The sequence below is a fragment of the Gopherus evgoodei genome, chromosome 7 (genome assembly GCF_007399415.2).
Source record: "Gopherus evgoodei ecotype Sinaloan lineage chromosome 7, rGopEvg1_v1.p, whole genome shotgun sequence".
Classification (NCBI taxonomy): domain Eukaryota; kingdom Metazoa; phylum Chordata; order Testudines; family Testudinidae; genus Gopherus; species Gopherus evgoodei.
The window spans coordinates 48,372,027-48,397,776 of record NC_044328.1 but is presented as its reverse complement, the minus strand read 5'-3'; the positions used below and the strand labels follow the sequence as shown (position 1 = coordinate 48,397,776).

The 25,750-nt window shown below is 39.6% G+C and overlaps 1 protein-coding gene across 6 annotated transcripts in view; it reads left to right on the top strand.

The window, feature by feature from the left end:
• LOC115654988 (solute carrier family 22 member 15-like) overlaps positions 1–5,776 on the top strand; it is a 67,309-nt gene extending 61,533 nt beyond the window's left edge. For 4 of the 6 annotated variants that reach the window (XM_030569935.1, XM_030569936.1, XM_030569932.1 and 1 more), the window contains 3 exons: positions 1,579–1,651; positions 2,351–2,509; positions 3,831–5,776. In XM_030569935.1, coding sequence (XP_030425795.1) covers positions 1,579–1,651; positions 2,351–2,509; positions 3,831–3,857 — 259 coding nt within the window. In that variant the 3' untranslated portion in view covers positions 3,858–5,776. Of the gene's footprint in view, positions 1–1,578; positions 1,652–2,350; positions 3,478–3,830 lie in introns of all 6 variants that reach the window. The other 2 variants (XR_004001313.1, XM_030569933.1) reach the window with 2 other exon arrangements.
• Positions 5,777–25,750: the final 19,974 nt, after the last annotated feature.

Here is a 25,750-nt window from a genome sequence, read left to right as displayed (position 1 = left end):
TGATATAAATATTTACTCCAGGGTTGTATGTGAATCTCCTAGAATATTGAACACCAATTTATTTGAATATTTAGGCAGTGAAGCAATCTCTGTTAATTCCAGTTAATCTATTTGTTGCAGTGTTGTAGCTGTTTTGGTCCCAGGTTATTAGAGAGACAAGGTAGGGGAGTTAATATCTTTTATTGAACCAACATCTTTTGGTAAGAAATATAGGCTTTCAAGCTTACACAGAACTTTCCCTAGACCTGAAGAAGAGCTCTGTGTAAGCTTGAAAACTTGTCTATTTCACCAATAGAAGTTGGACCAATAAAAGTTAATGTATTAACATTTTTTTAAAATCCTTTGGGAGGATTGTCTTTCATCGTAATGCAACCACATAGACAACTGTATATTATCAATACTTATTTCTTGTTTGTATATGAAACTCAAGCATTTGCAAATCATCATTTTTAAGAATTTGGGGAGTAGATTTCCTTTTGGCTTGATGAATTTTTCTATCCACTGAACTGGAATGTTAAATGTTCTTCTGGTTTTCAGTTACCTGACACTAAATTCTACCTATATGACAGATAAATTGGATATAATAAGCTTACCACCACTTTTGAGTGTGAGAAGCTGTATATGGTGCTTCCCCCAATCCTAATGTATAAACGATATAGTAGAACCAAAGCAATAAACTTGGCAGTGAATTTTATATGACCTCTAATTAGAACAACATTTAGGGCCTGATTCTGATTTCACACTGGTTTTACATAAGTGTAATTCTGTTGACTACAGTGTAGTTACTCTGGAATTACACTGATCTCAGAATCAGGCCCTTAGACTGTCTGAGATGGCATCTGAAGACTTGTTTTCACAATGGTCTATAAGGTGTCATAAAATGTCTATGTCAACAATGGAGGAGCAGGGTTTGTATTTCAAAACACACTTGCCTTTTTTTTCCATGGTTTGCTTTGGCATGGGCTTTCTATACTTTGTTTATTAACCATAATCCTATCTATTTATTCAGACTTTTGGGGAAGTACTGGATTGCATCAGAAGATGGGGGTTTTGGCATGGATATCCTTGGGAGATAGATGGGATATTTTCTTCATTGTCTGGTTATAGTAATTTTTACTGTTACACAGGTTGACTTACCTGGTGGACTTCTATTAATTACATTAAAGACTAATTCTCCCCTGTCCCCTGAAAAAAACCCAAACAAACAAACATTGTCAGGCTCTCCCGAGTCATTGATTGACATTTTAAAAAAGTATTTGTATAAATTTCAATTGAAAAAGAACAATAAAGCTTAGATGATACACCTCTACCCCAATATAAGACTATCCTCAGAAGCCAAAAAATATTACTGCGTTATAGATGAAACCACGTTATACTGAACTTGCTTTGATCTGCCGGAGCGCGCAGCCCCGCCCCCCTGAAGTGCTATTTTACTGCATTATATCCGAATTCATGTTTTATCGGGTCGCGTTATATTGGGGTAGAGATATACCTGAGAATAGAATTGCTTGTTAAGGGCTCGTTCTAATCATATCACATTTTGAAATTACACATCCTTTTTTTTCCCCTTTGGAACAGAAATGCTGGCTTGGGTGTCTGTTCAATGACTTGCAGATTTGGTGGTGTTTTGGCTCCATTTGTGCCATCCATGGTAAGTTAATTTTTTATTTTATTCGTGTTAATTACTGATATTTTTTCCCTGCAAGACTTCTAGTTTATTGGAATAATCTCAGAATTGCTTTCATGATTCTGAACATGGCAGGTAGATCTTTTTCAAGGGATACTTATATATACCTCTGCAAAATGTATATGTAAGCTCTATTTAATGATATTGATATAGTCAAATTTGAGACTTAACTAATGAGAGAGGGTGTTTCGGGTGTTGAGTGTTTTGGGGTTTTTTTGTATTTACAAAATAGAATATCTTTTTATAAAACTTCATTCCTTTGAGAAAGAAGCAAATTAACATTTTATCTTTTACATTAAGTGAGTTACCTAGTATTTATCTGTTACTGCTGTCTTTGTAAACAAATTTTGTATTGATACCTAGTTAGTACCTGAATGCTCTTTGGCTTGCAGACATTCATAATGGAGATTTTGATATGAATAATTACTTGTGTAGTGAGTTTTTGATCCATTCTTTTCATAATGTATATCTAAATAATTACCATTGTTGTTAATAGATATTACATACACGAATGCTGTGAAGAACAGACCTTTTGATATAACTTGTTTTTGTGTATAATTAATTGAAATATATGAAACATGAACAAATAATGCTGCAGTATTTTTAGAAATATCCTGGAGCATGAATTAATTTTGGGTTTTTATCACTGATTTTTAATTTCAGAAAACTCTTAACCCATCTGTACCATTCATGGTGTTTGGAATCAGTGGAGTATCAGCAGGATTCTTGACTCTTCTTCTTCCGGAAACTCTTAATAAGCCAATTGCAGAGAGCATTGAAGACCTTCAGGGTCCTGTATACCAAATGCTTAAAAACAAAAAGGCAGAGTAAAAAAACTTTTTTTTAATCTAGTTTTTTATTAAAGCAGTTTCCATGCATCTTACACAAGTCACACTGTAGCACACATTTCTAAGTTATTGAACTTGGATGTTAATCTTAAATGTCTGTTTTTTCTTTATTCATAACATCCTTGCTCTGTGTTTGTTAAATAGAGTTTTACAATTGTTTATATGTCAAAGAGGAAAGCTTTAAAATAAATTTTCTTGCACTCATTTTCACCTGTGCATATGATACAGCACATAAGCCATGGTGTATTTTTGTTATTGTTGAACATAATTTTAAAAAGCAGCCTGAAATAGTCACAGGTGATATGTAGATAACTTAACTTGTACTTCTGCAATAAGGCAATTAAGTCACTCTTATGTATTGCATTGTACCCTTTCTATTTATGTCAAGTCCCTTACTAGAATATAACATTGAAAAAAAAAGTGTATGATATTTGAGGAGAGTGTTTAATCCCTTATTTATTTCTCCTCCATTGTTAGAAGCATTTGGAACACTTTCCTCTAGTAGATGAATGCCTAATAAAACTTTTGAAACTGAAAAGTAAATTAGTTTTGTCTAATTAATGGTCAGCAATGGTAGTTTCAAAAATACAACCAGGACAATTTGAAAAGATATACTGTAGCTGTAGTTTTTAGCTGAAATCTATTATTACAATTAACACTGAAGTGACTTCATGCAAATTGCTGAAATTTGCATAAAGTCTCTCTTCAAAGGATGCAGCAAGCATCAGTCTATCGCTGTTATACTGTAGAAACTACAGTTTTTCCTCCTCCAAACTTGTATGATGACACAAACTTTACTGTGAAGAATCAAAACTTAATTATCTCACGATATAAAATGTGTAACACATTCAAAAATTTTGCATATGTTGTCTTACTCAGATGAATATGAATGGTAGGATTTCTAATGACAACAACAAAGGTTATCCTATGAAGTCAACACAGGTAGCTTGGAAACAAAAGAATACTAAGTGTCCTTAACACACTAACAAATTAATGAGTTTTGTTAGTTATGTTAATTATTGTACTAAAGAATTAATGAGTTTTAAGAAATTAAAAGTCCATATATACTTAATGTAGTTTAATATTTGGTAGTACTGAAGTCAGTTGAAATGAAAAGAAATTGAAACACAGTCTCTTATATTTGTGCAGTTTGTTTTTTTAATTTCACTTCATTTTTTAATTTTGATCAACTGAATATATGCTGATTTCCCTCTTTGACATTAATCTGTGAACATTAGCAAAAATAAGATACTTAAAATTGTTTTAATAATTTTTATATTTCATCTGTTTAACAGGTAAACCAATTAGAAGAAAACACTTAAAATTTCAAAAAACATCTTTCTGGTGAAAAATCAAGCATCTTTTGGTAAAGTGCTTTTATAGTGAAGGTGTGGAGCCACTGAGAAACCAGAATGGAAATGTCAAGGGGCATAAAGTATAATGCCACTTCCAGTATGTTGAACAGTTTATTTTTATGTGGAGCACAACTGAGAAAATGGAAAAAGTTTGCCAAAATTTGTGGAAAGAGATGGCAAATCCTTGCATTAATTTAATGACTTAATTAACCACACTCGGGGCACAGAAGATACAGTTTTTAATAAAAAAAATGTAATATTCCATTATTTTATTTTATAAGATGTAACTGCTAGCTGTGAATTGAAATATAATGATGAAATTGAGGTAGTATGTAATAAGTGTTTTTTAAAAGATATTTTCTGATTGGAAGGTTGCAGGGCAGCCTGGTTTGTTCAGTTATTTTGTAATTGTTAGAAATAATTGTATCCTGTGCATGCTAATGTACTCAACAGATTTTTTTCCTTTGTCATTTGCTTTAAATTACTGCATACCTCATCGTACAAAAAAACCAAAGATTTGTATAGATTATTGCCTTAACAGTAACATTAATAATGTGAGAAACTCAATCAAATTGATCAGGAATTTTCAAAGAGAAGTAAATTAACTTTAATGCTGGATACAGTAGTTTTTTTTAAATAAGACCCAGTTGAACAACAGAGAATGTAACATGAAAAATTGCAACATTGGAAAGAATGATCTGAGGTCTTTGCAGACCAGAGGTACATTTGAAAGAGGGAGTAAATTAGTACTGAACATTTTGTGAAATATTAATTCAAACAATGCAATTAACCAGTAGCTAAGTGTAGCTATAATTACAGAACTAGAAGAAAATTATCAAAAATGTATCTAATATGATATATAATCAAAAATGTTATATTCAGTTAGAATTGGAAATATCTGCAATAGAAACATAATTTCAGTAGATTTCACTTACTTATTGATATTTGTTTTTGAGTAGGGATATCATAGTTGTTATGATTGGTTTGCCAAAACAGTATTGTAATTAAATTTAAAGAATTATAAATATAAAATTAATGTCTCTTTTACATGTAAATTTGTCATACTCTTATAAGGATATTTCCTATCATTTGGACTTTAGTTCTTTTATTAAATGCATCTGGTAGGAAAAGCTTAAGGAAAAGCCATTGCATTTTGACAAAATGTTTGTATTTAAATTGAGTATGCAAGGTATAACACATGGGCAGACTGCTTAGCCCCTGTGGAACCCCAGTGAAGTCTACAGGGGCACAACAGTCCATCCGTATGTTATAAATGGCATGACTGAATCCTTAAATTGCATAAAATTATTTAAAATCACAAAATACAGTTTGCAGAGAAAGTTAGGATTTTAGATTGCATACAACGTCTATATATGTGCATTTAAGTCCTGTGCCAAAGTTCAAAGTAACACAAAACACACAATTCTTATTTTCTTATATATATTTAGTTGTCTTATATTCCATTTTTATGGGCTTTAGAACTCAGTTGGTGAAAGAGCTCCTGAATACTTTCTGGTAGTCTCTTACCTTCCTTTAATGTTCATAATCACAACAACTGAGGATTCATCTTCAAAGGATAATTACATCATCAAGGAAATGGTAAAGAGGAGCTCATATTTCTATCAATTTATAACTTTTTATTATGAAAAGCTCTGATTCTTATATTTTTGGTAATAAAAATTGAATCTTAAAACATATCATTTTTCTTAGAATCAGAAGTAACACATTGAGATAGGCTCTCCAAAAATATATCATTGTATGGTGAATGACTCATGTCCCCTTTCTGCTAGATGTTTAATGTATCAGCCTCAATAATGACTTTTCCACATCCTTTTATTCCAGTTCTTGTAGAAAACAGGTAATAAAAATAAATTGTATTTAAAATGTGCTTATATCTCCCAGTTTTTTTAAATTTTGGAATGTATCCTGCTCAGCATTTACTAAGATTTTTGTAAATGTGACAGTTTGTGAAAGTCTTTTCCTGGGGAATTCTGTTTCAAAAAAAAAAAAAAGAAAAATTCTGTGAACAATATTTTAAAATTCTGCAAAATTCTGCTTATTTTATCATCAAAATTAACACAATGTAATCCTGACATTTTCAATTATTTTTGGTAATTTATTTGAAAATTCCTATCAGCAAGTATCTCTGTAATAACACAGACCACAAAAAAGATTCAGGAAATGTTTTTTGACAGATTGCTTATTAGGCATATTAATATAGAAATTTTGAGTAATAATTTATTTAAACTACAATACAGAAATGTGTTTCCCAGACCCCTTAGAGGGAGTGCAGAAGGCTTCGGGAACTCAGGGGTAATGAAGGACAGGGAGGTAATGGAGGACAGGGAAGTAACTGCTGGGAAGGAGCCTGGGAGTAAACCTGGAGGGTTGTTGAATGTGGGTGGGTGAAGTATGGAACAGGTTTTTTTTTGGTGAGGGGAGGGAGTGTTAGGGTGTTGAGGAGCCTCCCTCAGGCAGACCCTGGCTGACCCCTAGCCTTTCCCATTCAGTCAGGCATATTTGCCCTCGTCCCCATGTATCTCTGTATCCCCACTTCTCATTCGGTCAGGTATAGCTTCCCCTGTTCCAATGCATGCCTGCACCCCTACACAGTCACCCTCACCCCCCCCATTCCCATGTGTCCCTGCACCCTCACTACCATTCAGCTCTGGTTCAATATTGTCACCCCACTAGCTCCTGTGCTCCTGCCCCAGTTGGTTTCCCCCCCTACAACCCTTCTGAATCCCAGTCTGTGTTGCCCCCCAGCCATCCCTTATGCACCATTCTGAATGTCCCCTCCATATCCTGTGCATCCTCCTCTGGCCTTGTGGGCAGGGCACGGTGAGGAAAGCAGGCTTTGCTCCCTTGCTCTTGGTGGTTGACTGCTCTGGCCCATGAGCCAGCTCCCCTCTCTTCTGGTGCCACTTTAGCTCCTGGTGGCCAAAAGGTGTAATTGCAGTGTGACCCCACTCATGGCTTCCATTCACCTGTATGTCAGAATCAATTATTCTGCGGGGGCGAAATCTGTGAGGGACATTAATTCTGCGCTTGTGCAATGGCACAGAATTCCCTCTAGAGTAAAAGTCATAATGGTTGTCAGGCATATATACTATGTAGTGAGGCGGTGTGGCTCCCTGCTGCCCCAGAGGGGGAAGAGTCCATCCGGAAGCTGGAGTGGGCGGAGCTAGGGAGCTCAGAGCCCGCCCCTCAGAGGGTCAGGCGGCGACCTGGAAGTATAAAGGCTTGCGCTCAGAGCTCAGTAAGCCCTCAGCTGCCGGAGAGGACAGACATCTCCAGCCTAGCTCGTGGCTGGGAAAGCTTTGCGGCCCAAGGCGGCTGCCAGGACTGGCCGGGCCTGCCCTGTGCTCGCTACCCGAAGGAGTTGCTGGACCTACCCTGCGCTTGCTACCCAGAGGAGTTGCCAGGCCTGCCACTTGCCCAGTACCCAGAGGAACCTATGGTGCTGGACCCCCCAGAGAACAACACCCTGACACAGGTACTACCCAAGGGGGAGTCTGGAAGTAGCCCGGGGCAGCTGACTGTAGTCTGGCTCCAGCACAGCCAGAGTCCATGTCAGTGTGTTGTGGCCAAGATCCCCACTGACTAAGCAATGGGTCTTCTGCCACTGCTAGGGCCCCAGGCTGGGATGCAGTGGACTGGGAGGGCCTGTTTCCCCCCCCGCCACCCAACTCATGGGTGGCAGTCTCCCTCTCTTCTAGGCCTTTAGAGGCTTGGGGCCTATTGTTAGTGCTCAGCCCTACCTGAGAGCCTGAGTCCCTGACTCAGAATTTGTTGCCCTGCCCTGACTTAAGGCCCAGGCTTGATACTGTATGTACTTACTGCTCAGCTCCAACTTGAGGGCCTGAGCACCTGACCCAGTGTTGCCTCACCCTGAACCAGGGCCTGGGCTTACAGTATTTGTTCTGGTTACAGCAAGGGCTGCCGAGGAAGACTCCACAGCCAGACTAATTCACCAACACCAACACCAACTGTGTGTAGTGAGCCGGTGTAGCTCCCCACCGCCCTGGAGAAGGTCGAGCCCCAGTGAACCCTTGTACATACTAGTTTCTAATATTATGCAGAGATGAAAAAAACTTTGTGCTGGTTCTGAGCAGTTTTGAGTCATCCTCTGACTCTGCATCTCTTTGGAGTCACATTTTGCAGCTGCAATCCCTTCCATGAATTTAGGCCTTTTTTGGCAGGAATTTTTGCTGCTTTCCTTCCCATCACAAACCCAGAACGGGAAATATGGGGGCCAAAGTTTGAATAGATATGCACGCGTACATGCTCTGACGGGTTGGACCACCCTTTTGGGGTGCCACCAGTTGTGTTGGGTTCCCACTGAGCCCGCCAGTCCTACCAGCTTGGGTTTCCCTTGCACTGGATTGCTGTGCCAGGTTCTCAAGCCCCTTTCCAGCAGAGGCAAGAGCACACCCAGCTGCAGATACAGACTGAAATCAGCTCTGTGTAGGAGGATTCAGCTAGGGGAATGGCCAACATTCCAGTGCGCACACACCATCTGGAGTGTAAACCCCAAAATAATATTGTCTTGCTCTCTATAGTGAGCTCTGTATAAGCTCCTAAAAATCACCCTCTCTCTCTCTCAATGTGGAGGGAGTTATGCACAGCTTTTTGCCCCCTCCCCCCTGATATGAATTGCACAAGCCGGGTTTTGGAATAAACAAGAAATAAGTTTATTTACTAAAAAAGGTAAATTTTAAGTGATTATAAGTGATAGCAAACAGAACAAAGCAGATTACTGAGCAAATAAAACAGAACATGCAATCTAAGATTAATTCACTAAAGAAACAGGTTACAAAATGTAATTTCTCACCCTAAATGTTGTTTTTAGCAGATTGCAGAGTTTCTGCATCTTACATTTCCAGTTATTTCTCTTTACAGACTAGACCCCTGTCTCAGCATGGACTCAGCCCTTGCCTTTCCTCAGCTTAGTTCCTTTGTCTCTTCAGGTGCTTTCAGCACCTTCTTGGGCAGGGAGCCAATGGAAAAGGGCCCTGATTGACTTACTTCCAAGTCTTAAATAGAATTTATACAAGGCAGGAATGCGTTGTTTCCAGCAGAAAAATACCAGCAGTGTCCAAGTGATACTCTGTACCAGGTGACATCATCAGATGACCCTGCAGTGTCAAAGCAACATCCCAAGAAGAGGGAGATTAGTATCTTCAAAGTTCTATTGTCCTTCTTAAACGGCTCGTTCAGGCTGATTGCCTACTGTCTGGTTAGCGTTCCCCCAAGTACACACACAGTTGTAATTGTTACACAGTCAATATTCCTAACTCCAGATACAGAAATGATACATGAATACAAATTGGATAAACACAGTTAGTAGATCATAGCCTTTTCAATGATACCTCATATGACCCATCTTGCATAAAACATATTAGTTATGCCATATTTCTATCATAACAATATTTCTATGCAGAATATGGAATGTAACATCACACACACACACATAATGTCATCTCTCTTTACATCCTTTCCCTTCGATGTTTGTATCCCTGCATTTAACGGTGCTAGGTTTTAACACCTTATTACAGTAGATGCTTCGCCACCTTGCTGGGTTTTTTTCCCCCATGGCTAGATGAAAAGGTAGTTTATTCTAATATTTGCTGTTTTTCATTTTAGGTATTTCAATAGAGGGATGGTCTGCAGCTTTGTCATTATTTTCTACTGGATTAGCACAATTACTACTTCGGGAGCCTAAAGCTCCTAAAGGAACCCAACAGTTTCACTAACTTACTATGCATACTGTGACAGATCAGAAAAGCATCATTTTAATCAAATAACTGCTTTTCTGAATAGATCTCCTTTCCAAGCTGTGGTAATTTCATATGTTTGGCTTTAGGGAGTTAGAGCACCTTAATTTAGAGCAACTGTTTGTTTTTTCTGTTGTTTTTAAGAGGAGACGAGAGCTTGTTTGGGAATGTCCTGACATTCTTTACTCATTGTATAACTGTTCTCCACCTGTTACTTTTTCTTTCCAAGCTGTTAGAGAATAAAGGGAGCTGAGTTTAAACAAAAAAAAAGTTTAGTTATGCCCATTAGGTCACAATCCCTATCTTTTAGTGCCATTTTTAGTTCTTATTTCCCATACTCCTCACTTGTGTATAGATAATTCAGTACACGAATGTTCCTACAGTACTAGTCATCCTTTTCTGTGACAGAACAGTCCCCTTCAACCTCATACTTCTCCTAAGTAAATTTGCAAAGTAAATTTGGTCTAGATGAAATGCCCGTAAGGTGGATGAACAACTGGTTAAAAAACCACACTCGAAGAGTATTTATCAATGACTTACATCTTCTCAGTTTGACAGAATCTTGCCATGTCCTTCAGAGGTCTGTTCTGGGTCACATAGTATTAAGTAAGAATTGAATAATGGAGTTGTCATAAACAGATGGTTAAGGGTTAGTGTCTCTTTTTCCTGTAAAGGGTTAACTAGCAGTAAACCTGGAACACCTGACCAGAGGACCAATCAGGAGACAAGATACTTTCAAATCTTGGTGGAGCGAAGCCTTTGTTTGTGCTTTCTGGGTTTTTTGTTTGTTCTCTCTGGGTTCTGAGAGGGACCAGACATGTATACAGATTCTCCAATTTTCTGAAACAGCCTCTCCTATTCAATTTAGTAAGTACCAATTAGAAAGGCGGTTTAGTCTTTTGATTGTTTTCTTTATTTGCAAATGTGTATTTTTGCTGGAAAGATTGTATCTCTGTTTGCTGCAACGTGTATTTGTGCTGGGGGGAGGATTCTCTCTAGTGTCTATAAGCTGAAAGACCCTGGAACATTTTCCATCTTGATTTTACAGAGACAATTTTTACTGTTTTTCTTTTTTTATTAAAAGTTTTCCTTTTTAAGAACCTAATTTTTTTTTATTCTTATGTGAGACCCAAGGGGAGGGAGTCTGCACTCACCAGGGAATTGGTAGGAGAAAGGAAAAGCCTGATTTCTCTCTATGTTAGGATTTCTCTCTCTCTCTCTCTCTCTCTCTCAGGGAGAGTCTGGGATGGGGAGAGAAGGTGGGGAAGGTGAATTTCCTCTCTGTTTTAAGATTCAAGGAGTTGAATCACAGGGATCTCCCAGTGTTATCAAGGGAGAGGAGAATCTGGGAGGAAGAAAGGAGGGAAATGGTTTTTCCCTTTGTTTTGAGATCCAAGGGGTTTGGGTCTTGGGGTCCCCAGGGAAGGGTTTGGGGGCCAGAAAGTGCCCCAAAACACTATTTTTGGGTAGTGGTAGCTCTACCATTTCTAAGCTAGTAATTAAGCTTAGGGGGGTTCATGCAGGTACCTCATCTTTTGGACGCTAAGATGCAGAGTGGGGGTTCATACCTTGACAGGAGTGCAGAGTTTACTTATAAAATTTGTGCATGACCGCAAGATGAGAGGGATTACAACCACTTTAGAGAACAGGATTAGAATTCAAAATGACTTTGATAAACTGGATAATTGGTCTGAAGTCAATAGGATGAAATCCAATAGAAACAAGTGCAAAGTACTGTACTTAGGAAGGAAAAATCAAATGTGCAACTGCAAAATGGCAAATAAATGATTAGGTAGTAATATTGCTAAAAAGGATCGGGGGGGTCACAATGGATCAGAAATTGAATGAGTGAACAATGTGATGCAGTTGCAAAAAGTCCAATACTGTGAGGTTTATTAACAGGAGTATTGAGGTAATTGTACTGTAGTGCTCTGCACTGGTGAGGCCTCAGCTGGAGTACTGTGTCCAATTCTGAGTGCCACTCTTTGGGTAAGATGTGGAGAAACTGGAAAGAGTCCAGGGAGTGCAACAAAAATGATCTGTTTAGAAAACCTGATCTATGAAGACAAGGTTAAAAAATCTGGACATGTTCAGTCTGTAAAAAAGAAAACTAAGAGGGGACCCTATAATGGTCTTTAAATATGTTAAGGGCTGTGTGACATTGTCTAATTAAAATATAACCATGCAAACCATTGTTGCTACCACTGCTATATAATTGCAGCAAATCTTACACAAAATATAACTCATGGCCAGAAAGGGTTAAACAGCTAGCAGGATGAATGACCCAAAGCCCACCCTTAAAGTCATGTTAGAAAGGTATGTGAATGGTAATGAGAACCATTCATCCTCAGCAGGCTAGAACTTTGAAATGAAATGTGTATTGTTAGAAGTAATACTAATTGTGTTTATCTTAAATGTTACCTGTGTAAACAGACAGTTCCTGTCTGTCACTATAGCTACTAATTTAGAGATCAAAAGGGAATATTAACATTTAGATGAATCTTGGGTAAAATAATGTCATTGTCTTTCTGTCTCTTTTTGAAGTTGGTCATAAACTGCTTAATAGATAAATTGCCCTATGTTAATTTGTGTAACTAATTACTGATGGTGTTTAGAAAGCAATTGGTTACACCAAAAGCCTATTGTTTAACCAGGACTGTGTAGTCAAGTGGATGCTAGAACACTGTGTACAAAGACCCTTGGGTACTGATTCTGTCATCTCAGATTTGCTTACGCTTCACCAAAGGAAGTTGAGTCACAAGACTGCAGTCCCAGTTATGCTGGTATGCCCAGAATATGATATTTGGACATTGCACTATAACTATGAACTATGTCTGAAAGAATCTTTGCAACTACAAAGCTCACCAGCTCTGCTATGAATTTGAACCTCAATTAATTGAACTCATGGCTGAACATAGGGGAGGGCTAGCTCAGTGGTTTGAGCATTGGTCTGCTAAACCCAGGATTGTGAGCTCAATCCTTGAGGGGGGCATTTAGGGATCTGGGGCAAAAATCTGTCTGGGGATTGGTCTTGCTTTGAGCAGGGGGTTGGACTAGATGATTTCTTGAAGTCCCTTCCAACCCTGACATTCTATGTATATTGATCTTTTAACCATACTCTCTCTCTCTCTCTCTGTTTTTAAATAATTTTTTAGTTTAGTTAGTAAAAATTGGCTGTAGCATGTATTTGGGTAAGATCTGAAACATCCATTAACCTGAGAGGTAATGTGTCCGATTCTTTGGGATTGGGAGAAACTTTTTTTATATGATAAAATAAGATTTTCAGAAATCATCATATTTGACTTAGGTACCTGGATGGAGACCTGAGGCTGGATCACTTAAGGGAACTGTGTTGTTTGGACTTCTGAGTAACCTAAGTATTGGAATATCCAACAGCTTGTGGGGGATTGCCCCATTCTTTGCAGTTCACCCTAAATGGGTGACCACGGCTGACCCCCACTGGGACTCCAGTCACAGGCTGTTATAAAGAGAACAGTGATCAATTGCTCTCTATTTAAACTCACTAGTTCTTGTCCTGCTTGAGTGGAATCTTCAGCAAGAGAGATTTAGGTTAGGCATTAGGAAAAAATTCCTAACTCTTAAGGGTAATTAAGCACTGGGATAGGTGACCAAAGGGAGGTTATGGAATCCCATGACTGGAAGGTTTCAAGAACAAGTTGGACAAACACCTGTCTGGGATAGTGTAGGTGTACTTGGTCTTCCTTAAGTGCAGGAGGCTGCACTAGATGACCTCTTGAGGTCTCTTTCAGCTCTACGTATCTATGATGAACACAGAGCAACACGTACAGTATTCAGAACCTTATAACCTATCTGATCCACTTCAGTCACAATACGTTTTGATTTTAAAAGTTTCAGTGATAGACAATATGCCACCACTTTCCAAAAGTTGTTCCAATACTTGATTGCTATCACTGTTTGTTTTATTAAAACTCTTTATTTTTAGTCTAAATTTGTCTAGCTTCAGTTTCCTTCCACCTTCATCACAGATCTCTCAGGCCAGGTTCTTCTCAGTGACATCATTCTGGTATCATTCTTCTGTGGCAGCCTAGTCCCAGTACAGGGAAATGGACAAATTTTATACCTCCTAATGGCCATATATGCTCTGTGTTCTAGGTAGTGCAGGTAGCAATGTGCTTATAGTTAGGGTTGTCTGACAGTTTCCATTATGAGACCCAGTTTTCAGTTGCTTATAACTTTGTGAAACTTGATTTGTTTGGGCTGAAATTTTCCATGTTATGTGTGTACTTTGGGCTGATTTTTTTTTTAAAAGTTCATGTGAGATATCTATCTATCTATCTATCTATATATGTGTGTATATATATATATATATATAAATAGATAGATATAGTGAACAATGTCTAAAATTATACTGAACAGGCCCAATACCCTAGACATGGACTTGTATTCCCTAGCTAACTGTTAAATCAGACAGGGAAAATCCTTTAGGGATTATGGAGCCAAAGTAATGATTCCTGGCAGACAGATTACAAATGCAGTGTAGCCAGACAGAACTCAGCATTAGGCGGAGGTGTGCCTCCTTCTGTTTTATTTGGTACAAATGGGAGATAGAAGGATGAGGGAAGGTAACTATTAATTGAACAAGGACTGATTGGGTGCAGGAATCCCCCAGTGTCCTTTTAACAGCATTTGACAGTGGAAGGCACTTCCTGCCCCTAAGTGCAGCAGATACATTTTTTAAAAAATTTGTATAGTAAAATAAGAGAAGAGGCTCTTGTTCTCTTCTTCTTCTCTTTTCCTTGTGAGTGGAAGAGGTGCACAAGATGGGCTGTAGGTGTGATAAGGATGTGCAACACAGTGCTAGGAAAGCTTTGGCCATCTTTCCTGTTCCCCAGTCACCTAACATGAGCCAGGGTTACAAAATGCTAATGACAGGGATAAGTATCCATTGGCTCAGAGTCATGGTTACAGTAGTAATTTCCACTAAGGCTGGAGATGTACCGTAGATAAGGCTAAGATTTTGTCATGGAGAGGTCACGGGCAATAAACAAAAATTCATGGAAGCCTGTGACCTGTCCCTAACTCTTACTAACAATATCCACGATAAAATGGGAAGGGACTGGGCAGCTGCAGGTGGCAGGGAGCTCTGGGGCTCCTATCACCCACGGGAACTCAGAGCTTCAGGGTTCCCCTACCCCGTTCTGCAGTGGTGGGGTGCTGTCAGGGTTCGCCTGCCCTTTCCCCAGTGGTGGGGAGCTGTGGGAATCCCCCTGCTCCTGCCACAGTGGGGAGCTGCGTCGGTCCTCCTGCCCGCTGTGGCAGCTAGGGGCTCCAGGGATCTCCCAGTCTCCTGCTGCGGAGGGGAGCTGCAGGGATCCCTCTGCCTGTCACGGCTTCAGCTGGTGATGGAATTGGCACCCCCTCCCCACAGCTTCAGCTGGTGATGGAATTGGGGCTGTGCACCCCCTCCCCATGGCTTCAGCTGGGGCCAGAGCTGGGGCTTCGCACCCCTTTCCCTCTTTTTATAACAGGAGCTGAAGCCGGGGCTGTCAGTCCTTCCCTGTGGGGCTCAAGCTGTCATTCCTCCCCCCTGCCTTCTCTCCCCCTTTCTTTTTAGTAAAAGTCACAGAGAAGTCACAGCTCCCATGAATTTTATTTATTGCCCACAACCAGTCGATAACTTTTACTATGATTAACCAAGACAAAATCTTAACATCATATATGACTATTTTGTTAGTTTTTGTTTTGACAGATAATTTGTACAGAAGAAACTCTGCTCTTTCAAGTTATTTGTCACAATAGCTGACAAAGCCTAAGACTGCTAGTTGAAAATGCCATGAAAGAATTCCCAGTACTGAGGAAGTACATGAAAATGTATCCTCAAGGGCTTCTCCCTGGTTTGACTTCTAGCGCCCCCACCCCCCATGCCTCACGCAATCTCTAGAGTTTGAAAATTAGTGTTGGAAATACAAATAAACTTTTGTCTGCTGTTTGTTTTTCCTGTTGAAAAATGTCCTGTGCAAAATACATACGCATCTTTGTTAAGGCACCCATGTATTTTAGAATGTGTTTCTGAAGAGTAAAGTTGGTAGTTGATGGGCTTATGCAGTCATGTTCTTTTTCAAATAAGTTATATTGGCTGTAAACTGGATATTTGTTATGATCCTCTGCCTAGTGATCAACCAGGAAGAAAGGGGAATAATTATTAATAGTAGATTTTAGTTAAAGTTAATTTGGTGGTGGAACTAATTACACATTCCAGGTGTCCTTCATCAATTTAACAAGACAACATGCAGCTATCAAATGTTTCAATTACAATGCGTCTAATTAAACATGATTAAACTGTTAGGTTTACAAACACACAACTAATTACAAATAATTAAATTTGCAAGGATTTATAGCATGCATACCACAAAGTATTTATAATAGAAATAGCTTCACAAAAGACTACATTATCACTTTTACAATAATATGCTATGCATGTAATAATATGCCAAAAAGTCACTTTTTTCTAGGCCATTAATCAATTTAGCAAAAATTGTAGTGTGGAATATTGCAATAATTATTTAAGAGAATGTAAAACTGGATAAATTTCTTCATGCAAGTCAGAAAATGAAGTGAAGCTAATTAACTGTAACTGGTGAATGAACTTTGTTTTCTGTGAGCTGGAAATCCTTTGCAAATTATTAAACGGAACTGAAGCCTAATCTGAATGTATTGCAAGAAAGTTCACAGTTGTTTAAATTATGGGACTAATCTTGAAGCCCTGAATTTGGAGAGGCTTGGTGCGAGTCAGGGGTTTGCAGTGGAGGATTATGAGAACCAGAGAAGTTTTTGGTGGCTTTTGCAGAAGAGGAAGGAGCTTTGGAATAAGGTCTGTGGTTTACATTGTGTATTGGATGGAGCCAAAGACCGGCTGATCTTGTGAAAGAGAGAAGAAGGTCAAAACATACACTTTACAGCCATGCTACCATCATTTAGAAGAGAATTGGGCCAACATCCATTTGCAACCTTATAAGAAACTAAATGTTTAGCATTTATTTTGTAGATATGAAAGTATTGTATTTCAAACCATCATTAAACCAAAATATTACACAAATATCAATAACTAGGATCAAAGGTTTAACAACTAAAACTCATATCACATATGTATCCTGGCCATGTATTAAACCCAACCCTAGAAATGAAAGACAAATGTGTTAAATAACTGAGTGCTGTGAAATATTATGGGCATTGTACAGCTAGGTAGAACTATCTATTTTGTTACTGAATGTACCCATTATAGCCTAATATTGCATTGATTTCAATGGAAAGGTAATGGACAACTGGTAGCACTACCAGTGAGATAGAATACCAGCTGTGAAAAGGTCTTGAATAACTTGCTGGGTATCTGAATGCTCAGAGCAACATGTATAGCTTTATTTGGAATAGAGTTTCATTCATATTCATTCTCCCCATTGTATGGACTCCATAAGTCAATACACTGTAAATCTAGAGAGGCTTTGTGAAATCAAGGCATTTGGAAGATATTTTAAAATGAGATAGTAGGCAAATGGTCCTTTTCTATAACTAAAGTCCCAGTTAGCATAGAGGAATAATGGGTAGCATTTAAAATAGAATGTTTGTGGCAGAGTACATGTGCAGAAAAAATGACTGTGTTCGATGGATGGTCTCAAATGGATCCATGGTATGATGCAGAATGTTTACCAGTACAAGTGGAGCAATTACTACTCTTCACGATTACCTATGAAATAAAACGTATGAAGTAAATGTCTCTAAAAGTTCAGAATAAACCATTTACTTCAATTAAAAAAAATCTAAACTAAACATACATAGTCTTTGAAGTACCACACTTGAGCTTGCCTAGCTATCTGCTAGTATCTGAAGAACAGTTGTAGGTAGTCACCTGAAAGAACCAACCTGACAAAGTGTCTGTGAGATGTTTGATTAATTTACCTTCTGAAAAGTGACTCCTTACTTTTGCACCAAGTCTTTTCCTGTTGCATTCCAGGATCACAAGATGAATGTGACGGAGAATGAGAATTTTATATAGCTCTTTCCTTGCAGTCTACTTAGCTCTTTAGTCCCCAAAAACCAGTTTAGCAGCTTCTCAGGAACAGCTTAGAGATAACAGTTACAGTACTCTTTCTATTTTCAGGACCAGCATTCTTCAGCCATCTCTGCAACTGCGCCTCCAAGCCAATTTGTCTACCCAGCAAATGTCTTCTATCTCCCCTTTTGGCATGCAGCTACAACTTCTCTCCTAAGTGAACAGCTACAGCAGAGATTTGAGATTTGATTAAAGAAAAGGGGTAAGCTTTGAAAACTGGGCTGTAGGTACAGATTCTGGGGCTAATATTTCCCAGTTCAAATTCCTATAGTCCTGAATCCGCTGATAGTGCAGGAATCTGGAATTATGCGGGTAAGGTTTTGAGAAAACTGTAGATATAATTGCCGGTGATGTTGTGGCATACCATGCATATTCTCTATGATAGGACTTTCAACATTCAGTTGAGGCGGGTTTGGACATAAGACGTTTACTACTTTTACTTTGAGGACTCAGTTGATAAGTGGAGTATAGAAATCACACAGTGTTCTCTAAACTTTCAACTGCTGCTCCTTCAGTTCATCATACTTTGGGCTGCGTTCTTGGTGAGTGTTGTTATCCAACCCTTATTCTACAGTACAAAATAGACTGCTTAGCCTAGTACTACTGCTACAGCAGTATCTTTTTTAAATCCCTCTGTTCAAGTCCTGGGGCTAGGATTTTGTAAATGTTTCCTACCCAGAAACTACAGTGACAGTCGTTCTAATGGGAGGTCACGGTGCAATGAAGTTGGAGAACCGCTGATGTATTGCAATTCCCACAAGATGCAATCCATTACAAGTCTAGGAGGAAGGAGAGAGTCATCAGGCACCGTACTAAAAATACTGTTTGGATGATGACGAGCATACAGTGAAAAATGAGCCACTTATAAAATCTTGGGATTGTTGAATACTGGCTTAATAGATGTGTGGAAGTAGGGAAAGAATTGACAAGGATTTGTAGAGGATAGCAACAGTCAGGCTAGCAGTTAACAAGAGTTAGGCCAGCTGTAACCCTAATGACGGGAGACTTGTAGAAGCGAGGATGGTGTGAGGCGAGTGGGAAAGAGCTGTGTGAGAAGTTGTCACGACCTTGCACTGATAACCAAAAATGTAGACTAGCGTCTTCTAGAAATGAGAAAAATAAGATAGCAGGATGGCCTATGTATGAACAAAATACAGCTGTTGCTTATTATTGTCTGTAACAAAGGTATAAATGCTTGCTGTAATTGTTTACCTGTTGAGAGACCTGTCCGGGACTGGGCAACCCTGTGTCCTAGGGCACTCCCTCCCTCTATTGCAATTGCTGGAGAAATAATAAAGTATTTGATTTTGCTGCACCCAAACAAAAAAGTGAGAACTGAGTTTTTCTCCAACAGATGGGAGAACAAGACTAGCACTCTGGAGTATAGATAAGATTTACCAAAGGCCACAGTGATGTAATAAGATCGGGGAGGAGAGAAGCTAAACTCTGCCCCACTCTCCCTTATTTTAATCCCTGTTTACAATGAAGCTGCTGGACAGCCTACTGAAAAGTTATAAAATGCTAAATTTAAAGAAGAAAATACTTGAAAATAGTGTTACTGTAATGTTAGTATTGGCTTTTTAAGTTGAAGGGGCAGATCTTGTTTCTTTTCCTGGGACAATGGATTCTGGAAAACCCATTTTTCAGTCAGCGACCCAGGTGGAATATCATTTGTCCAACAGATTGCCCCCTGGATTTGATTTCTCCTGTGATAAATTCTCTGCTGACTTACAATATAGTATCACTTATTATTTATTATTATATAGCCTGTATTGTGCAGGACGTCAGACTTAGGTGACACCTCATAAATTATCGAATATAACTGGAATTATATAGGGTACGAATGGGTGGAGAATTTAGTTCCAGTAACATAATTATCTTTATGATCAGATCCCCATTAAAAACAAATAATCTCTCCCCTTTCCCCCCACTACAATTTAGTGACTATGTGATACGTCAAAGAAACCCATCTGTTGGGCTATTCTGTTGTTTTCTGACCTTGGCCATCTAACTCAGGAAGAGACAACATCTGCCTATAATTATAGTCTTTAAAGATGAAAAAGATGAACCCATCCTTGTACAGCTTGCAAAATCCAGGGTGTAAACAGCAGAAATGAGCATATCTTTGCGGGGGAGTAAAGCCAAGTGATATTCAAACTGCTAGATGAAATGGACAAAGATGCATGAAGAGTACTGCAGGGCACAGAAGTGAAGCTTAATTGAACATTTGGAGCACGGATCACATTAATTCCCCTGCTTTTTCTCTTTTTCTACTGGTTATTATCCATTTAATTAGCATCAACTAGTTCCGTAATTTCGTGTGGTATCCCTGTTTTGTTTTCACTTCTCTCATGGACACGATAATTTGTTTATGATTATAGTATAAAAGAACTGTACTATTTTGTACTTGTAGATCCAATATATTTTAATTTTGTTATTGAAATATAATTAAAAAGACTAGGAGAAAAAAGCAGACTATAATACAGCAGATTTTCTCTGTTGTGGTCCTCCTATCTAGCAAATGCTGACTACACGAATGCAAAACTACAAGCTTGTGTGGCAACAGAGTATCAGATTCTGCCACAACTGCTATGAGGACATGTGGAGATCAGGTTGCCTGAAATGTAACCATACTATAAGAGCACTGAATCTTTAGAAGAGTAATCCAGCTCAAGATAAGCACATCACTAAGAACAGACTACGCACAAGTATGCTGCTCAAAGGAGTCCTTGGTAAATTTATTTTCCAAACCCAAAGAGGGACTGTCCTCAATGCTAAGTTTGCTCAGTAGTCAATTTTGATTGCTTAATATTTGTTTGGAAAAGCATATCAAACTACTAGACCAGGGGCTCTCAAACTGGGGGTCGGGACCCCTCGAGGGGCCATGACATTATTACATGAGGGAGTTGTGAGCTGTCAGCCTCCACTCCAAACCTCCTTTTCCTCCAGCATTTATAATGGTGTTAAATATATGAAAGTGTTTTTAATATATAAGGCGGGGGGGTCTCACTCAGAGGCTTGCTGTGTGAAAGGGGTCACCAGTACAAAAGTCTGAGAACCCCTGTACTAGACCCTCATTACCTGTTCCAGTCCCAAAGTTTTTTTCCCCCATGCTGTTATGTCTTAGATGTGTGAAAACATTTGGAAGCAAATAAATTAGATTGTAAAAGTGTGAAATTCTACTCCTATAAGCCCCAATCTCACAGAGCACCTTGCATGTGCTTAACTTTAGGCATTTGAATAGCCCCACTGACTTTTATTCAGATCCTTAAAGTGAAGCAGTATCTAAAGTTCTTTGACTGGGATCTTACTGTGGATGTTGGGACATGAAGCAATATCATGGTAGACAACAAGTTAATAAGAAACACGGTTGTGCTGCACACCAAGGATTTTTGTAGCAAACTCATGGGCACGTTTATTCTGGAGACACTTCTCGTCATACTTGATAAATGGCAGATTGCTGGATACTTATCAGTGTGACCCCCTGAGAAAAGGGAACCAACATAATAAAAGCTTTTAAGTCTTGAGATATGCCAGACACTGCAGTTCTGTATTGTAACTTGCTAGTTTATTTCTGGACACTCTTCTCACCCAGTTTAACTTCTGGCCAGTAGTGGGCTCCACAATCCCTTAACCACAGGAATGAGAATTAATATCCTTAGGTCAGAGTTGACCAGGCAGAGGTGGGAGGCTGGAGGCACAGCCCGGAAGCAGGCTATAGGGCGAGTGGTGTATAACAAGCAGCCAGGAAAGCTGACCAGAAACACATCCTATTGCTTGCAGGTAGCCAGCAGTCGCTACAGTAGGATACGAAATAGTGGCTTGCAGGCAAGAAGACATTGTGGAAGAGGTGCAATTGTACTCTGACCTTCTCAGCCCTGCACTGGGTTGCCTTTAGTGGCCGAGTTAGAAAGTGTTTCTTTTTTGTGCTGTTACTTAAAGCAATGTTGCCTAGGTCATTTACATCTCTTATTTCTGGGAACTCTAGTAAAGAAAGACTCTTGGGTTACTTCAAGTGTGTGAGTGTTCTTGGGAACTAGCAGAGGGCTGGAGCCTGAAAAGTGTAGTGCTTGGAGCATCAACAGCACTTTCCTCCAAGGCTGTGGAACACCAAGCATGCTACCAGACACCTAGGGCCTAGACTACCACAACACTCTCAGGCATACTCTGCACTGGGGTCAGTTACAGTACCAAGGGTGCAGTAGTGGAACAGCTCATGAAGGTAAACTTGATTGGCCTCAGCAGGAAGTTGCTGGGCCCCTTTAGACATTCTTCAGCAAGAAGAAGAAAACAACTGACCTTTTAGAAGAGGAGGCTATTAACTTCCTGAAATTTCATGGATGTTTTCTTATCTCCAAACCTTGAGCTGTTGAAAGTGAATACTGTACAGTATAATTTATGGTTATATTATTAGTCATAAAACTATATTTGTGAACACCATCAGCAAAAGAAGAAATTTGCTTTCAGGAAATGCTAGTTTTATTTGTGGAAAAAATGTTTAATAGCATCTTTCTCCATGTATAACCCTATTACATTCTTCCCAATCTGATTGAAGAATAAACTGGTGAAATTGTGTGAAGATTAATTGAGAGTATTTAGGGAATCTTATTATCCTCTTTTAAGTGATCGTCCACACTTATGGGCTCTGTGCACTTGAGATAAGATTCTTTTGGCCAGCAGTGTCTGTTTGGGCCATGAGAAAGTTGTTATGTTTTCAGTTCTTCAGCATCCAAATGGAGGTCTTCGAAACAATCATGTAACAGAAATTACTAGGATTTCAGAGAACATATTTTAATTTCAGATGCACCATGTGTCATTATTTTCAAAATGAAAATTTTATGGAATTTCTGTTTGAAATTTTGAAATGTTGAAATTTTCCCACAAAAGGGAAATTCTGTGTTTCGATTAGTTATAATAATGAGCTGTGCAATAGCAGGACAGATGAAGCACTTTGTACCTTAGAAGATTCTGTGGCCCATGAGATGGATGATGGGAAGGTTGTTGGATATTGACCCAGTGAAGAACTGATTTGTCAGAATATTAAATGCCAAATTTATGACCTGTCATAAACAGATGGTTAAGGGTTAATGTCTCTTTTACCTGTAAAGGGTTAAGAAGCTCAGTAAACCTGGCCGACACCTGACCAGAGGACCAATAGGGGGACAAGATACTTTCAAATCTTGGTGGAGGGAAGTCTTTTGTTTGTGCTGTTTTGTTGTTGTTGTTCGTTCTTGGGACTAAGAGGGACCAGACGTACATCCAGGCTCTTCAAATCTTTCTGAATCAGTCTCTCATGTTTCAAACTTGTAAGTAATTAGCCAGGCAAGGTGTGTTAGTCTTATGTTTGTTTTCTCAACTTGTAAATGTTTCTTTTTGTTGGAAGGATTTTACCTCTGTTTGCTGTAACTTTGAACCTAAGGCTAGTGGGGGCCCCTCTGGTCTATAGGAATCTGATTACTCTGTAAAGCGTTTTCCATCCTGATTTTTACAGAGATAATTTTTACCTTTTCTTTCTTTAATTAAAAGCTTTTTTTTTTAAAATAACCTGATTGATTTTTCCTTGTTTTAAGATCCAAGGGGATTGGATCTGGACTCACCAGGGATTGATGGCGGCGGGGGAGGGGGGAAAGGACGGGGATGGTAAATTTCTCCTTGTTTTAAGATCCAAGAGGTGTGGATCTGCGTTCACCAGGGAATTGGTAAAGTCCCTCAAAGCAACCCAAGGAGGGGATGAAGTTTTGGGGGGACAGAGGGTGCCCCAGACACTGGAATTCTGGGTGGTGGCAGTGTATACCAGATCTAAGCTAGTAATTAAGCTTAAGTGTCCATGCAGGTCCCCACATTTGTACCCATAAGTTCAGAGTAGGGGAAAGAAACCTTGACATGACCTTTTCAAGGTTTTTGGTTCTCAGGATTTAGTCAGTCAAGCTGAACATAAGGCCTTTCTAGTTCATTCTTCATCCAACAATAAGGCATCTTAGAAAGGGCAGGAAAACTAAATAAGTGTGTGGAAATGTCAGGTTATTGTGTCTCCGTGTCTGACCCCCAAGTCTATAAGGGGAATTCTGTTTTTGTTAGTGTTCATTTTCCAACAAAAAAAATAAACAAGTTTGGTGTTTTTGAAGAGCAAGTTTTGCTTCAGCAGTTCATGTTCCTTTAGCTGAAATATGGATTGATGAATTGATAGTGGTTTTCCAACTAAAAATATTGTTTGTATGTATCATAGAATCACAGAAATGTAGGGCTGGAAGGGACCTTGAGAGGTCATCAAGTCCAGCCTCCTGCACTGAGGCAGAACAAAGTAAACCTAGATGATCCCTGAGAGGTGTTCGCCTAATCTGATTTTAAAAACCTCCAGTGATGCGGGTTCCACAACTCCCTTGGAAGCCTATTCCAAAGCTTAACCACCCTTGCCCATCAGGAAGTTTTTCCTAATATCTAACCTAAATCTCCCTTGCTGCAGATTAAGCCCATTATTTCTTGTCTTACACCAGTCCTGCACAACATATGGCCCGTGGGTCGCATGCAACCCGCGGAGGCTCACTGTGCGGCCCGCGAGGAGATTCTAAATCCCACACACATGGGAAACACCACGCTCTGCGGGCAGCTCAGAGCCCTTGCAAACCTGGCCGTGGCTGAGATTCAAAGGGCTCTGGGCTGCCCACAGGCGCGGAGAGCCCTGAGCCCTTTGAATCGCGGCTGCAGCTGAGTTTTAAAGGGCTCAAGGCTCCCCACCACTCCCACGGCCAGGCTGGGGCTGGGATTTAAAGGGCTCAGAGCTCCCTGCAGCTGCAGGCAGCCCAGAGCTCTTTGAATCACAGCCGCAGCTCCGGCAGCCAGGCTGGGGCATGGATTTAAAGGGCTTGAGCTCCCCCCAGCGGGCAGGAGCTCTGGGCCCCTTAAATCTCTGCCCCAGCCCTGCAAAGCTCCCGATTCCCCTGGCCACCGGAGCTCTGGGCCCTTTAATTTGCCCCTGAGGGCTTCCAGCCACCTCTTCAGCTGGGAGCCTCTGGTTGATTTAAAATAAAGTATCACCTCCCCACCCCCAACCTTCCTTTTTGGCCCACAGCTGTTTTGGTGGGGTGGCACCGGGGAAGAAGGGTTTATTTCCGCAGGGCTGGGCGTCGCTGGGACGGGGTGCCAGGAAGTGCTGGGGTGGGTGTGTTTCCATGGGGCCGGGGGTTTTCGGCCCTCAGCTGTTTCCTTTGGAGTAATGTGGCCCTCGCCGCTTTACGAGTTATGCAGGCCTGTCTTACACTGAATGGACATGGAGAACAATTGACCACCAACCTTTTAATAACAGTCAATTTGAAGACTGTAATGAGGTTTCCCCCTCATCTTCTTTTCTCTAGACTGAAGATGCCCAGTTTTTTTGTCTGTCTTCATAGGTCAGGTTTTCTAAGCATTTTATCATTTTTGTTGCTCTTCGTTGGACTTTATCTAATTTGTCCACTTTTTTTCTAATCTTGGGTGCCTAGAATTGGACACAGTACTCTAACTGAGGCCTCATCATTGCCTAATAGAGCATGACAATTATGTTCTATGTCTTACACATGACATTCCTGTTAACAACGCCAGAATGATATTAGCCTTTTTCACAAGTGCATCACATTGTTGTGCCACTATGGCTAGACAGCTCTTTTTCATTTGTGTGGCATGACATAATTTGCATTTTTTTATGTGCTAAGTGAAAAATACCAGTTTCCAATGGTGAATGTAAAACCTTTACTAGGAAAGAACCTATGAGCCTGTGTACAGTTTTTTCCAATTTGAAAATATGGTGGTAGACTGGGGTAATGACAAACAGCATGATTCATACATTATGAACTTATTTCTCATGAATTTCAAAGCTCATTAGCTTTGTGCTGAGTAAAATTGCCTTTGTACATAAATGTGGCAATATATCTGAATATCTGAGATCACAATTAGGCTTGTATCTAAGAAGTCCATGGACTTACAAAACACGTCTGTCTCTCTGTCTAGCTCTCCAGGTA